Here is a 15,627-nt window from a genome sequence, read left to right as displayed (position 1 = left end):
TTGCCTCAAAATTTAGAGTTTAGAAATCAGTGTGCGATCTGGATGAACGGGAAGCAAATTGTTCACTACCTGGAGTGTATCATTTTCCCCAAATGAATGTTGCTGAATTTCTTGGCGTATATACTTTCTGGAGGCTCATTTGCAGGCACATATGCATAAAAGATCATTTCTTTTAAGGTGATGTACTGTGGTGCAAGCGCAGCTTCAAAGCCCATATCAGGAGCCTAGAGGAGGAAAAGAGGAACCAAAAGCATTGCATTTAAGCAATCTTATACTTCAATTAGAGCAAAATGCCAGTATCAGGTTTGTTCCCAGTGTGTGTCCCAATGATACTGCTTTGCTCGTCAGCAGGAGCAATATTTCAACATGCTCTGTTTGTATATGCTTGTGTGTGCAAGGGATAATGCACACATCTAACCCTGACTCCGGTGGCATTTCTCATTCCTTCTGTTTTGCGCGTCATCCCCTGCAGTTAACTCGGGCACCTCCGCCCTGATCTCTGACCCGTAGGTCTTTCCAACACACCCTTCTCTGGTCCTGGTCCTTTCCAGTGTTGGGAACTTTGGGGACCATCCTGAAGGGGATGCTGTATGTTGACCTGGTGGCTATGCCATGAAGAGTGGGTGGTGGATGGTGCAGACCAGTGGGGGCACGGCCATCCATTAGTGCCTCCAAGACCTGTTTTCTTTCTCAAATTTGGGAACCCACTGAGTTTGGGAACTCACTGGGAAGGGGAGAGCATGGGAAATAGATGCAAGGAGAACTGGCATGAGACCCAACTGATCGAAGTTCTGAGGACTCTTAAAAAGGCTAACCGTGAGTTAGGGTCCCAGAGGCCCTCCTAGCCTGGGAGTGGCAAGATCACCCAGTGAAACACGTGTACAAGTCCATTGAAAAGGCAACATGCTGACCAAAGCCTAGGCACTGGGACCTGTTCCCTGGGTAGAGGCCTGATCTAATAACTACCCAGTTGTGCGTGTAATTTGATGTAAATTATTTAACCTTGCTGTGCCTCATTTTCCTCATCAGTAAAATGAGGATAAATAGCTGTTATAAAGGTTTAAGCATACACAGCAGTGCCTGGCACATAGAGCCAAATAAAGGCTGGAGATTATTTTTATCCAGAGCAGAAACCTGCATAGTTTGTTTTTGAGGAGGGAGGTGAACCCATCTGGAGCCTAAAAACCTCCTTTGATTTTAATAATTTAAACTTCCACTGGGACACCCTGGGGGCTCAGTCAGTTGAGTGTCTGCCCTGGGCTCAGGTCATGATCCCCAGGGGCCTGGGATTGAGCCCTGCCTTCGGCTCCAGCCCCGCCTCAAGCTCCCTGCTCAGCGGGGATCCAGCTTCTCCTCCCTGTTTCTCACTCTCACTATCTCTCTCTTAAACAAACAAATAAAATCTTATAAAGAACTTTCTTAGAAAAAACTTTTTAAAACTAATCTTTCACATAAAAGAATTAAGACATTTTCTATAAATTATGAAGTTTGGTAACTGGATTTTTTTTTTTTTGTAACGTTGACCCTTCTGCTCACGTCCTCTGACTTGTGTGTACACAGAGGCCATGTAACAGACAGCAAATACACGGGAGTCACATGGCAGTGTGTAGGCACCCAGGGACTCCCGCCTCCCTCTGTACACGACTCAGACAAGCAAAGTGAAGGCACCATCCTTTCAGCTCCAATCTTGGCCTGGTAATTCACAATGATCCATTAAAACTAGTGTTGGGAGAGGAGGGGCAAGACGTCGGAAGAGTAGGGTCCCCAAGTCACCTGTCCCCACCAAATTACCTAGATAACCTTCAAATCATCCTGAAAACCTACGACTTCGGCCTGAGATTTAAAGAGAGACCAGCTGGAATGCCACAGTGAGAGGAGTTCGCGCTTCTATCAAGGTAGGAAGACGGGGAAAAAGAAATAAAGACACAAAAGGCCTCCAAGGGCCCCGCGAGGAGCCGGGCTGAGGCCGGGGCGAGTGTCGCCAGGACAGGAGAGCCCCGTCCCGGAGGAGCAGGAGCTGCACCAACCTTCCCAGTGGAAAGGGGCCTGCAGGGAGTTAGAGCAGGACCCAGGAGGGCGGGGATGCCCTCGGCTCCCGGGGACACTAACAGGCACCTGCGCCCCGGGAGAGTGCGCCGAGCTCCCTAAGGGCTGCAGCGCGCACGGCTGGACCCGGAGCAGCTTGGAGGGGCTTGGGCGGCTCCGCGAGGAGGGGGCTGTGCAGCCCCAGGACCAGCTCTGAAGCGGCTCGGGCAGAGGCTACGCACAGACAGAGCTACACCGGGAGCGCGATTCCAACAGCGCAGGCCCCGGAGCACAGGGCACCGGGACACAGCCCAAGATCCGGCCTCCCCTGGGACAGGCAGAGGCCGGGAGGGCCCAGGACAGCGAGGACGCTCCTGCCCCGAGCTGAGCAGATCAGCAGCCCCGCCCCGGAGCCTCCAGGCCCTGCAGACCGAGAGCTCCTTAGTTACTGCAGGAGCTGACTCCAGGGTCCCAGAGCTGCCCCCGCCACCGCGGTTGTTCCTCCTGGGGCCTCACGGGGTGAACAACCCCCACTGAGCCCTGCACCAGGCAGGGGGCAGAGCAGCTCCCCCAAGTGCTAACACCTGAAAATCAGCACAGCAGGCCCCTTCCCCAGAAGACCAGCAAGACGGACCAGTTCCAGGGGAAGTCAAGGGACTTAAAGTATAAAGAATCAGAAGATACTCCCCCGTGTTGTTGTTGTTGTTGTTGTTGTTTTTGCTTCCTGATTTCTGTTTGCTTCCCCCCCCATAAAAAAGGGATTTTTATCCTTTTTTCTTTTTCTTTCTTTCTTTTCCTTTTTTCTGTTTTTCTTCCTTTTTTCTTTTTCTTTTTTTCTCTTTTATTTCCTTCTTTCTCTCCTCTCTTTTGCTCCTTTTCCCAATACAACTTATTTTTGGCCATTCTGCACTGAGCAAAATGACTAGAAGGAAAACCTCACCTCAAAAGAAAGAATCAGAAACAGTCCTCTCTCCCACAGAGTCACAAAATCCGGATTACAATTCAATGTCAGAAAGCCAATTCAGAAGTGAAGAAACCCCACACCCCCGCCCCTGTGAGTGGGACCAGGCCTAACCCTGAGGCAGCTCATCCAGGCGCCTCCCATGAATTCAAGCAACAAAAACATTCTGTTTTTCCGAGATAAGAAAACTATCCCCCCTCGCCCTGACTGGGAAAGTCCCTGAACATGGTCGTGTTGACCTTCAAAGAAATCAATCATGTCATAACCCGAATGCTATGCTACTCCCGCGGTTTTTTGTCTTTAAAAGATGCCTGTAATTGCTAATCGGGGCTCTGCCACCTCTGAGGCGGAGAGCCCGTTTGCGCAAACGACCAATAAACCCTCTTGCTTGTTGCATCTGCCTGTCTGGGGTCTGAGTCTCTGGGGCGTCCACCGGGACGCGTTGGCACCCGTGAGCCAGGGTCCAACAAGAAGCACTATTATACAGCTACTGGTGGCTCTAGAAAAAAGCATAAAGGACTCAAGAGACTTCATGACTGCAGAATTTAGATCCAATCAGGCAGAAATTAAAAATCAATTGAATGAGATGAAATCCAAACTAGAGGTCCTAACGACGAGGGTTAACGAGGTGGAAGAATGAGTGAGTGACATAGAAGACAAGTTGATGGCAAAGAGGGAAACTGAGGAAAAAAGAGACAGACAATTAAGAGACCATGAAGACAGATTAAGGGAAATAAACGACAGCCTGAGGAAGAAAAACCTAGGTTTAATTGGGGTTCCTGAGGGAGCCAAAAGGGACAGAGGGCCAGAATATGTATTTGAACAAATCATAGCTGAAAACTTTCCTGATCTAGGAAGGGAAACAGGCATTCAGATCCAGGAAATAGAGAGATTCCCCCGCCCCTAAAATCAATAAAAACCGTTCAACACCTCACATTTAATAGTTAAGCTTGTAAATTCCAAAGATAAAGAGAAGATCCTTAAAGCAGCAAGAGACAAGAAATCCCTGACTTTTATGGGGAGGAGTATTAGGGTAACAGCAGACCGCTCCACAGAGACCTAGCAGGCCAGGAAGGGATGGCAGGATATATTCAGGGTCCTAAATGAGAAGAACATGCAACCAAGAATACTTTATCCAGCAAGGCTCTCATTCAGAATGGAAAGAGAGATAAAGAACTTCCAAGATAGGCAGGAACTGAAAGAATATGTTACCTCTGAACCAGCTCTGCAAGAAATTGTAAGGGGGACTCTTAAAATTCCCCTTTAAGAAGAAGTCCAATGGAACAATCCACAAAAACTAGGATTGAATATATATCATGATGACACTAAACTTATATCTTTCTATAGTAACTCTGAACATGAATGGGCTTAATGACCCCATCAAAAGGCGCAGGGTTTCAAACTCCATAAAAAAGCATGACCCATCCATTTGCTGTCTACAAGAGACTCATTTTAGACAGAAGGACACCTACAGCCTGAAAATAAAAGGTTGGAGAACCATTTAACATTCAAATGGTCCTCAAAAGAAAGCAGGGGTAGCCATCCTTATATCAGATAAACTAAAATTTACCCCGAAGACTATAGTGAGAGATGCAGAGGGACACTATATCATACTTAAAGAATCTATCCAACAAGAGAACGTAACAATCCTCAATATATATGCCCCGCATGTGGGAGCTCCCAAATATATCAATCAACTAATAACCAAAATTAAGACATACTTAGATAATAATACACTTATACTTGGTGACTTCAATCTAGCGCTTTCTACACTCAATAGGTCTTCTAAACACAATATCTCCAAAGAAACAAGAGCTTTAAATCATACACTGGACCAGATGGATTTCACAGATATCTACAGAACTTTACATCCAAACTCAACTGAATACACATTCTTCTCAAGTGCACATGGAACTTTCTCCAGAATAGACCACATACTGGGTCACATATCAGGTCTGAACCGATACCAAAACATTAGGATCATCCCCTGCATATACTCAGACCATAAAGCCTTGAAATTAGAACTAAATCACAACAAGAAGTTTGGAAGGACCTCAAACATGTGGAGGTTAAGGACCATCCTGCTAAAAGATGAAAGGGTCAACCAGGAAATTAAGGAAGAATTAAAAAGATTCATGGAAACTAATGAGAATGAAGATACAACCGTTCAAAATCTTTGGGATACAGCACAAGCAGTCCTGAGGGGGAAATACATTGCAATACAAGCATCCATTCAAAAACTGGAAAGAACTCAAATACAAAAGCTAACCTTACACCTAAAGGAACTAGAGAAAAAACAGCAAATAGATCCTACACCCAGCAGAGGAAGAGAGTTAATAAAGATTGGAGCAGAACTCAACGAAATCGAGACCAGAAGAACTGTGGAACAGATCAACAAAACCAGGAGTTGGTTCTTTGAAAGAATTAATCAGATAGATAAACCATTAGCCAGCCTTATTAAAAAGAAGAGAGAGAAGACTCAAATTAATAAAATCATGAATGAGAAAGGAGAGATCACTACCAACACCAAGGAAATACAAACGATTTTAGAAACATATTATGAACAGCTATACGCCAACAAATTAGGCAATCTAGAAGAAATGGATGCATTTCTTGAAAGCCACAAACTACCAAAACTGGAACAGGAAGAAATAGAAAACCTGAACAGGCCAATAACCACGGAGGATATTGAAGCAGTCATCAAAAACCTCCCAAGACACAAAAGTCCAGGGCCAGATGGCTTCCCTGGGGAATTCTATCAAACGTTTAAAGAAGAAACCATACCTATTCTACTAAAGCTGTTTGGAAAGATAGAAAGAGATGGAGTACTTCCAAATTCGTTCTATGAGGCCAGCATCACCTTAATTCCAAAACCAGACCACCCCAACAAAAAGGAGATTCATACACCAATATCCCTAATGAACATGGATGCAAAAATTCTCAACAAGGTATTAGACAATAGGATACAATACATTAAGAAGATTATTCACCATGACCAAGCAGGATTTTTCCCCAGATGCAAGGCGGGTTCAACACTCGTAAAACAATCAATGTGATTCATCATTTCAGCAAGAGAAAAAACAAGAACCAAGAGATGCAGACAAAGCATTTGACAAAATACAGCATCCATTCCTGATCAAAACTCTTCAGAGTGTAGGGATACAGGGAACATTCCTCAACATCTTGAAAGCCATCTACGAAAAGTCCACAGCAAATATCATTATCAATGGGGAAGCACTGGGAGCCTTTCCCCTAAGATCAGGAACAAGACAGGGATGTGCACTCTCACCACTGCTATTCAACATAGGACTACAAGTCCTAGCCTCAGCAATCAGATAACAAAAAGATATTAAAGAAATTCGAATTGGCAAAGAAGTCAAACTCTCCCTCTTCGCCGATGACATGATACTGTACCTAGAAAACCCAAAAGCCTCCACCCCAAGATTGCTAGAAATCATACAGTCATTTGGCAGTGTGTCAGGATACAAAATCAATGCCCAGAAATCAGTGGCATTTCTATACACTAACAATGAGACTGAAGAAAGAGAAATTAAGGAGTCAATCCCATTTACAATTGCACTCAAAAGCAGAAGATACCTAGGAATAAACCTAACCAAAGAGGTAAAGGATCTATACCCTAAAAACTACAGAACACTTCTGAAAGAAATTGAGGAAGACACAACGAGATGGAAAAATATTCCATGCTCATGGATTGGAAGAATTAATATTGTGAAAATGTCAATGTTACCCAGGGCAATTTACACATTTAATGCAATCCCTATCAAAATACCATGGACTTTCTTCAGAGAGTTAGAACAAATTACTTTAAGATTTGTGTAGAATCAGAAAAGACCCCGAATAGCCAGGGGAATTTTATAAAAGAAAACCATAGCTGTGGGCATCACAATGCCAGATCTCAGGTTTTACTACAAAGCTGTGGTCATCAAGACAGTGTGGTACTGGCCAAAAACAGACACATAGGTCAATGGAACAGAGTAGAAAGTCCAGAAGTGGACCCTCAACTTTATGTTCAACTAATATTCGATAAAGGAGGAAAGACTCTCCACTTGAAGAAAGACAGTCTCTTCAATAAATGGTGCTGGGAAAATTGGACATCCACATGCAGAAGAATGAAACTAGACCACTCTCTTGCACCATGCACAAAGACAAACTCAAAATGGAGGAAAGATCTCAATGTGAGACAAGAGTCCATCAAAATCCTAGAGGAGAACACAGGCAACACCCTTTTTGAACTCGGCCACAGTAACTTCCTGCAAGTTCCATCCACGAAGGCAAAAGAAACAAAAGCAAAAATGAACTATTGGGACTTCATCAAGTTAAGAAGCTTTTGCACAGCAAAGGATACAGTCAACAAAACTCAAAGACAACCTACAGAATGGGAGAAGATATTTGCAAATGACATATCAGATAAAGGGCTAGTTTCCAAGATCTATAAAGAACTTATTAAACTCAACACCAAAGAAACAAACAATCCCATCATGAAATGGGCAAAAGACATGAAGAGAAATCTCACATAGGAAGACATAGACATGGCCAACATGCACATGAGAAGATGCTCTGCATCACTTGCCATCAGGGAAATACAAATCAAAACCACAATGAGATCCCACCTCACACCAGTGAGAACGGGGAAAATTAACCAGGCAGGAAACCACAAATGTTGGAGAGGATGTGGAGTAAGGGGAACCCTCCTGCACTGTTGGTGGGAATGTGAACTGGTGCAGCCACTCTGGAAAACTGTGTGGAGGTTCCTCAAAGAGTTAAAAATAGACCTGCCCTACGACCCAGCAATTGCACTGTTGGGGATTTATCCGAAAGATACAGATGCAATGAAACTCCGGGACACCTGCACCCCGATGTTTATTGCAGCAATATCCACAATAGCCAAACTGTGGAAGGAGCCCTGGTGTCCTTCGAAAGATGAATGGATAAAGAAGATGTGGTCTATGTATACAATGGAATATTACTCAGCCATTAGAAATGACAATTACCCACCATTTGCTTCAACTTGGATGGAACTAGAGGGTATTATGCTGAGTGAAGTAAGTCAATCGGAGATGGACAAACATTATATGTTCTCATTCATTTGGGGAATATAAATAATAGTGAAAGGGAATAGAAGGGAAGGGAGAAGAAATGCGTAGGAAATATCAGAAAGGGAGACAGAACATAAAGACTCCTAACTCTGGGAAACTAACTAGGGGTGGTGGAAGGAGAGGAAGGCAGGGGGTGGGGGTGAATGGGTGATTGGCACTGAGGGGGCACTTGACGGGATGAGCACCGGGTGTTATTCTGTATGTTGGCAAATTGAAAACCAATAAAAAATAAATTTATTATTTAAAAAAACTAAAGTTGGCCTTTATTCTATTTCCTTAGGCCAAAGGAAGAGTTTTATTAAGCCCCAGTCAAAAAAAGAAAAGAAAATAGTCTAATTCTTTGCCCATGTACTGAGGAAAATTTATTTTCATGACCTTGTGCCCAGTGATGAATTCATAAGCAGTACATTATACAGTAAAATTCTTAGAAAACCCCGTGGTTCACCTGCAAAGAAGATAATGTCTCCTTCCTAAGTCAGCATTAGAAAAGGAAAAAAAAAATAAAAGATGAAGGGGCACAGTTATTACAAAAGCAGAAAGGTAAACCAGTGGGGAAAAAGATAACTTGTGTTTCTTGGTCAACCTTGGGAAGTAGGAAACCAAATCTACCATTAACCTGGGTTGGAAGTAAAAGGTTTAAGTGATAACATAGAGTATCTGGTGGTGTTGCCATAAGGATATTTGTAGGAAGATATTCTGGGTGGAGTTAAATCGAAAGGGACCGGGAAGAAGGTGTTGGAGATGTTCTCTAGTAGGTAGAGGTTTCTTTCCAAATCAAATGGAGCAAAATGCATGGCTAAGAGTTTGTCCCAAGCAAGACATCATCCCGTTTCCCTGTAATTCTGTATATAGAATGTGGCATCTGTTCTTAAAACAAGGCAAACTCTCTCAACCCATTATATCACTCACCTGTCCAAAGATACTTTTAGAATTTCCAAAAGCTCTAAGGGACCCATCAGCTTCAAAATGGTCTGGAGTCAGTTTATGTATAAAGCCCATGTGGTCATAGTATAATGTGAAGATATTATCAGAGACAGATCCGATTTTGCTGTATCTTCTTAATCCTATTAGGAAAGAAACAGAAGCTTCTTGATATTGATGAAGTACAACTGGAGAACATACCATACCTTGCGGGGAGGAAAACAAACCACAACTATTCACTGAAACTAAGGGGTGGGAGTGTAGGGCTTCGAGACTCCAGAACTGGTAAGACACTTTAGTCCTTAAGTCCCTGGAAAGTCCTTTCCAGGCTCCAAATCATGATAGAATCTGTTTGCCAAAGTAGATGGAGGGCGGATGGCGGGACCACAACAGAGATCTGGAGAAAAAGAGGGTAGGTCCCCCTGGTGGTGGTTCCTCGTCCTAACCCAGGGAACTGGGTGCCCGAACAGGGGGGCAGCAGGAGTAACCCTCAGGGGACTGAGGGCAGCCACCCACGGAGACTGGTGGGTCGCAGGCCATCCTTGGATGGATGTGTAGGGCTGGGCCGCTGTCCTGAGTTCCTGTCACATGTCAGGGCAGCGCATGAAGCTCATCTTGGAGGTGGCTGCTGGGACAGCAAACAGCCACCCAGCCAGGCAGATGCTGGTCCAGAGCGGGAGAGCCAGAGAGCAAGCTCGGCTCTTGGAATCGGAAAGGCTGATCTCTACACCACCACCCCGATTCTGGCAGACACCCCAGGTCTATTCTCTCTCGGACCCCTGAACATTGGAGCGCCCCAGGACTAAATGTTTAGATCTCATCCAGTTTTAGAATTTCAATCCCATTTTTATGTGGCTGAGTCCCAAGTTTAAACCTACCATCTCATTCTTGTGCCTGACCTGCAGATTTGCTTCGGCCGGCTCCAGACCCATGGCAGGCAGGTGTCCCAAACCCAACTCATCTCCAATTGAATTCGCCATCCTCAGGCAAAGTCCTCCACCCTGGTCCTCCCTCCTCATTTCCATCACGGCATCTGCATTCTTCCTGTTGCTCAGTCTGAAACCATGGTGTCATTCTTTTGGTTTTTTTAAAATAAATATTTTATTTATTTATTTATTTATTTGACAGAGAGAGAGAGAGCAAGTGCACAAGCAGGGGGAGCAGCAGGCAGTGGAAGGAGAAGCAGGCTTCCCATCAAGCAGGGAACCTAATGCAGGGCTTGATCCCAGGACCATGGGATCACAACCCAGCCAAAAGCAGATGTGTAACTGATAAGCCACTCAGGCACCCCTTGAATAGTCTTTGTTTCTTTGTTTTTGTATATTTTTTTATTGGAGTTTGATTTGTCAACATATAGCATATCACCCAGTGCTCATCCCGTCAAATGCCCACCTCAGTGCCCGTCACCCAGTCACCCCAACCCCACGCCCACCTCCCTTTCCACTCCCCCTTGTTCATTTCCCAGAGTTAGGAGTCTCTCATGTTCTGTCACCCTCGCTGATATGTCCCACTCATTTTCTCTCCTATCCCTTTTATTCCCTTTCACTATTTTTTTATATTCCCCAAATGAATGAGACCATATACTGTTTGTCCTTCTCCGATTGACTTACTTCACTCAGCATAATACCCTCCAGTTCCATCCATGTTGAATGGTGGGTATTTGTCAATTCTAATGGCTGAGGAATATTCCATTGTATACATAGACCACATCCTCTTTATCCATTCACCTTTCGATGGACACCGAGGCTCCTTCCACAGTTTGGCTATTGTGGACATTGCTGCCATAAACATTGGGGTGCAGGTGTCCCGGAGTTTCATTGCATCTGTATCTTTGGGGAAAATCCCCAACAGTGCAATTGCTGGGTCCTAGGGCAGCTCTATTTTTAACGCTTTGAGAAACCTCCACACAGTTTTCCAGAGTGGCTGCACTAGTTCACATTCCCACCAACAGTGCAGGAGGGTTCCCCTTTCTCCACATCCTCTCCAACATTTGTTGTCTCCTGTCTTGTTAATTTTCCCCATTCTCACTGGGGTGAGGTGGTATCTCATTGTGGTTTTGATCTGTATTTCCCTGATGGCAAGTGATGCAGAGCATTTTCTCATGTGCGTGTTGGCCATGTCTATGTCTTCCTCTGTGAGATTTCTGTTCATGTGTTTTGCCTATTTCATGATTGGATTGTTTATTTCTTTGCTGTTGAGTTTAATAAGTTCTTTATAGATCTTGGAAACTAGCCCTTTATCTGATCTGTCATTTGCAAATATCTTCTCCCATTCTGTAGGTTGTCTTTTAGTTGTGTTGACTGTTTCTTTTGCTGTGCAAAAGCTTCTTATCTTGATAAAGTCCCAATAGTTCATTTTGCTTTTGTTTCCCTTGCCTTCATAGATGTATCTTGCAAGAAGTTGCTGTGGCCAAGTTCAAAAAGGGTGTTGCCTGTGTTCTCCTCTAGGATTTTGATGGATTCTTGCATTTAGATCTTTCATCCATTTTGAGTTTATCTTTGTGTCTGGTGTAAGAGAATGGTATAGATTCATTCTTCTGCATGTGGATGGACAATTTTCCAGCACCATTTATTGGAGAGGCTGTCTTTTTTCCAGTGGATAGTCTTTCCTGCTTTGTCGAATATTAGTTGACCATAAAGTTGAGGGTCCACTTCTGGGTTCTCTATTCTGTTCCATTCATCTATGTGTCTGTTTGTGTGCCAGTACCACACTGTCTTGATGACCACAGCTTTGTAGTACAACCTGAAATCTGGCATTGTGAGGACCCCAGCTCTGGTTTTCTTCTTCAATATTCCCCTGGCTATTTTGGGGTCTTTTCTGAATCCACACAAATCTTAAGATGATTTGTTTCAACTCTCTGAAGAAAGTCCATGGTATTATGATACAGATTGCATCAAATGTGTAAATTGTCCTGGGTAACATTGACATTTTCACAATATTAATTCTTCCAATCCATGAGCATGGAATATTTTTCCATCTCGTTGTGTCTTCCTCAATTTCTTTCAGAAGTGTTCTGTAGTTTTTAGGGTATAGATCCTTTTCCTCTTTGGTTAGGTTTATTCCTAGGTATCTCATGCTTTTGGGTGCAATTGTAAATGGGATTGACTCCTTAATTTCTCTTTCTTCAGTCTCATTGTTAGTGTATAGAAATGCCACTGATTTCTGGGCATTGATTTCGTATCCTGCCACACTGCCAAATTGCTATATGAGTTCTAGCAATCTTGGGGTGGAGGCTTTTGGGTTTTCTACGTAGAGTATCATGTCATCACTGAAGAGGGAGAGTTTGACTTCTCCTTTGCCAATTTGAATGCCTTTTATTTCTTTTTGTTGTCTGATTGCTGAGGCGAGGACTTCCAGTACTATGTTGAATAGCAGTGGTGAGAGTGGTCATCCCTGTCTTGTTCCTGATCTTAGGGGAAAGATTCTCAGGGCTTCCCCATTGATAATGATATTTGCTGTGGGCTTTTCATAGATGGCTTGTAAGATGTCTAGGAATGTTCCCTCTATCCCTACACTCTGAAGAGTTTTGATCAGGAATGGATGCTTTATTTTGTCAAAAGCTTTCTCTGCATCTATTGAGAGGATCCTATGGTTCTTGTTTTTTCTCTTGTTGATATGATCTATCACATGATTTCTTTACGAGTGTTGAACCAGCCTTGCATCCTGGGGATAAATCCCACTTGGTCATGGTGAATAATCTTCTTAATGTATTCCTGGATCATATTGGATAGTATCTTGTTGAGAAATTTTGCATCCATGTTCATCAGGGATATTGTTCTATAATTCTCCTTTTAGGTGGAGTCTCTGTCTGGTTTTGGAATTAAGGTGATGCTGGCCTCATAAAATGAGTTTGGAAGTACTCCATCCCTTTCTAGCTTTCAGAACAGCTTTAGTAGAATAGGCTTTGTTTCTTTAAACGTTTGATAGAATTCCCCTGGGAAGCCATCTGGCCCTGGATTTTGTGTTTTGGGAGGTTTTTGATGACTGCTTCAATTTCCTCCCTGGTTTTTGGCCTGTTCAGATTTTCTATTTCTTCCTGCTCCAGTTTTGGTAGTTTGTGGTTTCCAGAAATGTGTCCATTTCTTCTAGATTGCCTAATTTATTGGCATATAGCTGTTCTTAATAAGTTTTTAAAATCGTTTGTATTTTCTTGGTATTGGTGGTGATCTCTTCTTTTTCATTCGTGGTTTTATTAATTTGAGTCTTCTTTCTTTTGAATAAAGCTGGCTAATGGTTTATCTATCTGATTAATTCTTTCAAAGAACCAACTCCTGGTTTTGTTGATCTGTTCTACAGTTCTTCTGGTCTCTATTTCATTGAGTTCCGCTCGTATATTTATTAACTCTCTTCTTCTGCTGGGTGTAGGTTTTATTTGCTGTTCTTTCTCCAGTTCCTTTAGGTGTGATGTTAGCTTGTGTATTTGAGTTTTTTCCAATTTTTTGATGGATGCTTGTATTGCAATGTATTTCCCTCTCAGGACTGCTTTTGCTGTATCCCAAAGATTTTGAACAGTTGTATCTTCATTTTCATCAATTTCCATGATTCTTTTTAATTCTTCTTCAATTTCCTGGTTGACTCATTCATCATTTAGTGGGATGCTCTTTAACCTCTACATGTTTGAGTTTCTTCCAAGTTTCTTCTTGTGATTGAGTTCAAGTTTCAAAGCTAGAAAATATGCAGGGGACAATCCCAATCTTTTGGTATCAGCTAAGACCTGATTTTTGACCCAGTATGTGGTCTCTTCTGGAGAAAGTTCCATGTGTACTTGAGAAGAATGTGTATTCAGTTGCATTTGGATGTAAAGTTCTGTAACTATCTGTGAAATCCATCTGGTCTAGTGTATCATTTAAAGCTCTTGTTTCTTTGGAGATGTTGTGCTTAGAAGGTCTGTCATTTGCAGAAAGGGCCCTGTTGAAGTCTCCCGGTATTAGTGTATTATTTTCTAAGGATGTCTTTTCTTTGGTTATTAATTGATATTATTGGCAGTTCCCACACTAGGGGCATAAATATTCATGATTGTTAGGTCCTCTTGTTGGATAGATCCTTTAAGTATGATATAGTGTCCCTCTTCATCTCTTACTACAGTCTTTAAGATAAACTTTAATTTATCTGATATGAGCATTGCTACCCCTGCTTTCTTTTGAGGACCATTTGAATGGTAAATGGTTCTCCAGCCTTTCATTTTCAGGCTGGAGGTGTCCTTAGGTCTAAAATGAGTCTCTTGGACACAGCAAATAGATGGGTGTTTCTTTTTTATCCAGTCTGAAACCCTGAGCCTTTTGATGGGGTCACTAGGCCCATTCACGTTCAAAGTTACTTTTAAAAGATATGAATTTAGTGTCATCATAATACCTATTCAGTCCCTGTTTTTGTGGATTATTTCTTTGGATTTCCTCTTTCTTTTATAGGGCTCCCCTTAATATTTCTTGCAAATCTGGTTTGGAGGTCACATATTCTTTCAGTTTCTGCCTATCTTGGAAGCTCTTTATCTCTCCTTCTATTCTGAATGAGAGCCTTGCTGGATAAAGTATTCTTGGCTGCATGTTCTTCTCATTTAGGACCTGAATATATCCTGCCAGCCCTTCCTGGTCTGCCAGGTCTCTGTGGAGAGGTCTGCTGTTAACCTAATAGTTCTCCCCATATAAGTTAGGGATTTCTTGTGTCTTGCTTTAAGGATTTTCTCTTTATCTTTGGAATTTGCAAGTTTCACTATTAAATGTCAAGGTGTTGAACAGTTTTTCTTGATATTGGGGGGGGAACCTCTCTATCTCTTGCATCTGAATACCTGTTTCCCTCCCCAAATTAGGCAAGTTCTCAACTATGATTTCTTCAAATATGCTTTCTGGTCCTCTGTTCCTTTCGGCGCCTTCTGGAACCTCAATTACATGTAGATTTTTTCCTTCTGAGGCTGTCATTTATTTCCCTTAACCTTTCTTCATGGTTTTTTTTTAATTGTTTTTCTCTTCTTTCCTCATCTTCCTTCTTTGCCATCAACTTGTCTTCTATGTCACTCACTCTTTCTTCTACCTCATTAACCCTCATCATCAGGACCTTCAGTTTGGATTCCATCTCATTTAATTGATTTTTAATTTTGGCCTGATTAGATCTAAATTCTGCAGTAATGAAGTCTCTTGATTCCTTTATGCTTTTTTCCAGAGCCACCAGTAGCTTTATAATTGTGCTTCTGAATTAGCTTTCTGACATTGGATTTTAATACAAATTCTGTAACTCTGCAGCAGAGAGTACTGTTTCTGATTCTTTCTTTTGTGGTGAGTTCTTCTTTCTAGTCATTTTTCTCAGTGCAGAGTGGCTAAAAACGAGTTGTACTTGTTAGAAGTGCAAAATCTTCTCTCTGTGGCATTCCAGCTATTCTCTCTTTAAATCTCAGGTTGAATTCATAGGTTTTCAGGATGATTTGAAAGTTATCTAGGTAAGTTGGTGGGGACAGGTGACTTGGGGACTCTACTCCTCTGACATCTTGCCCTGCCCCCGCCTTGGTGTCATTCTTAACTCCCCTCTTCTTCTCACACCCAACATCTAGCCCATGAGCAAATCCTACCGACATTCACCTTGAGATATGTAGAGAACCCAAGCTCTTCTCAC

General features: G+C 42.7%; 1 protein-coding gene across 1 annotated transcript in view; it reads right to left on the bottom strand.

Moving 5' to 3' along the window:
* The window catches only part of CATSPERB (cation channel sperm associated auxiliary subunit beta), a 148,583-nt gene that overhangs the window by 65,853 nt on the left and 67,103 nt on the right, over positions 1-15,627 (bottom strand). Inside the window, exons 15-16 of the mRNA XM_041760294.1 lie at positions 9,013-9,167; positions 70-224 (exon numbers count right to left, since the gene is read on the bottom strand). Coding sequence (XP_041616228.1) covers positions 70-224; positions 9,013-9,167 — 310 coding nt within the window. The remainder of the gene's footprint in view (positions 1-69; positions 225-9,012; positions 9,168-15,627) is intronic.

This window comes from Vulpes lagopus, chromosome 6 (genome assembly GCF_018345385.1).
Source record: "Vulpes lagopus strain Blue_001 chromosome 6, ASM1834538v1, whole genome shotgun sequence".
NCBI classification, from domain to species: Eukaryota; Metazoa; Chordata; class Mammalia; order Carnivora; family Canidae; genus Vulpes; species Vulpes lagopus.
Note: the sequence above shows the minus strand (reverse complement) of the source record. Positions and strands in the feature narration are given on the sequence as shown.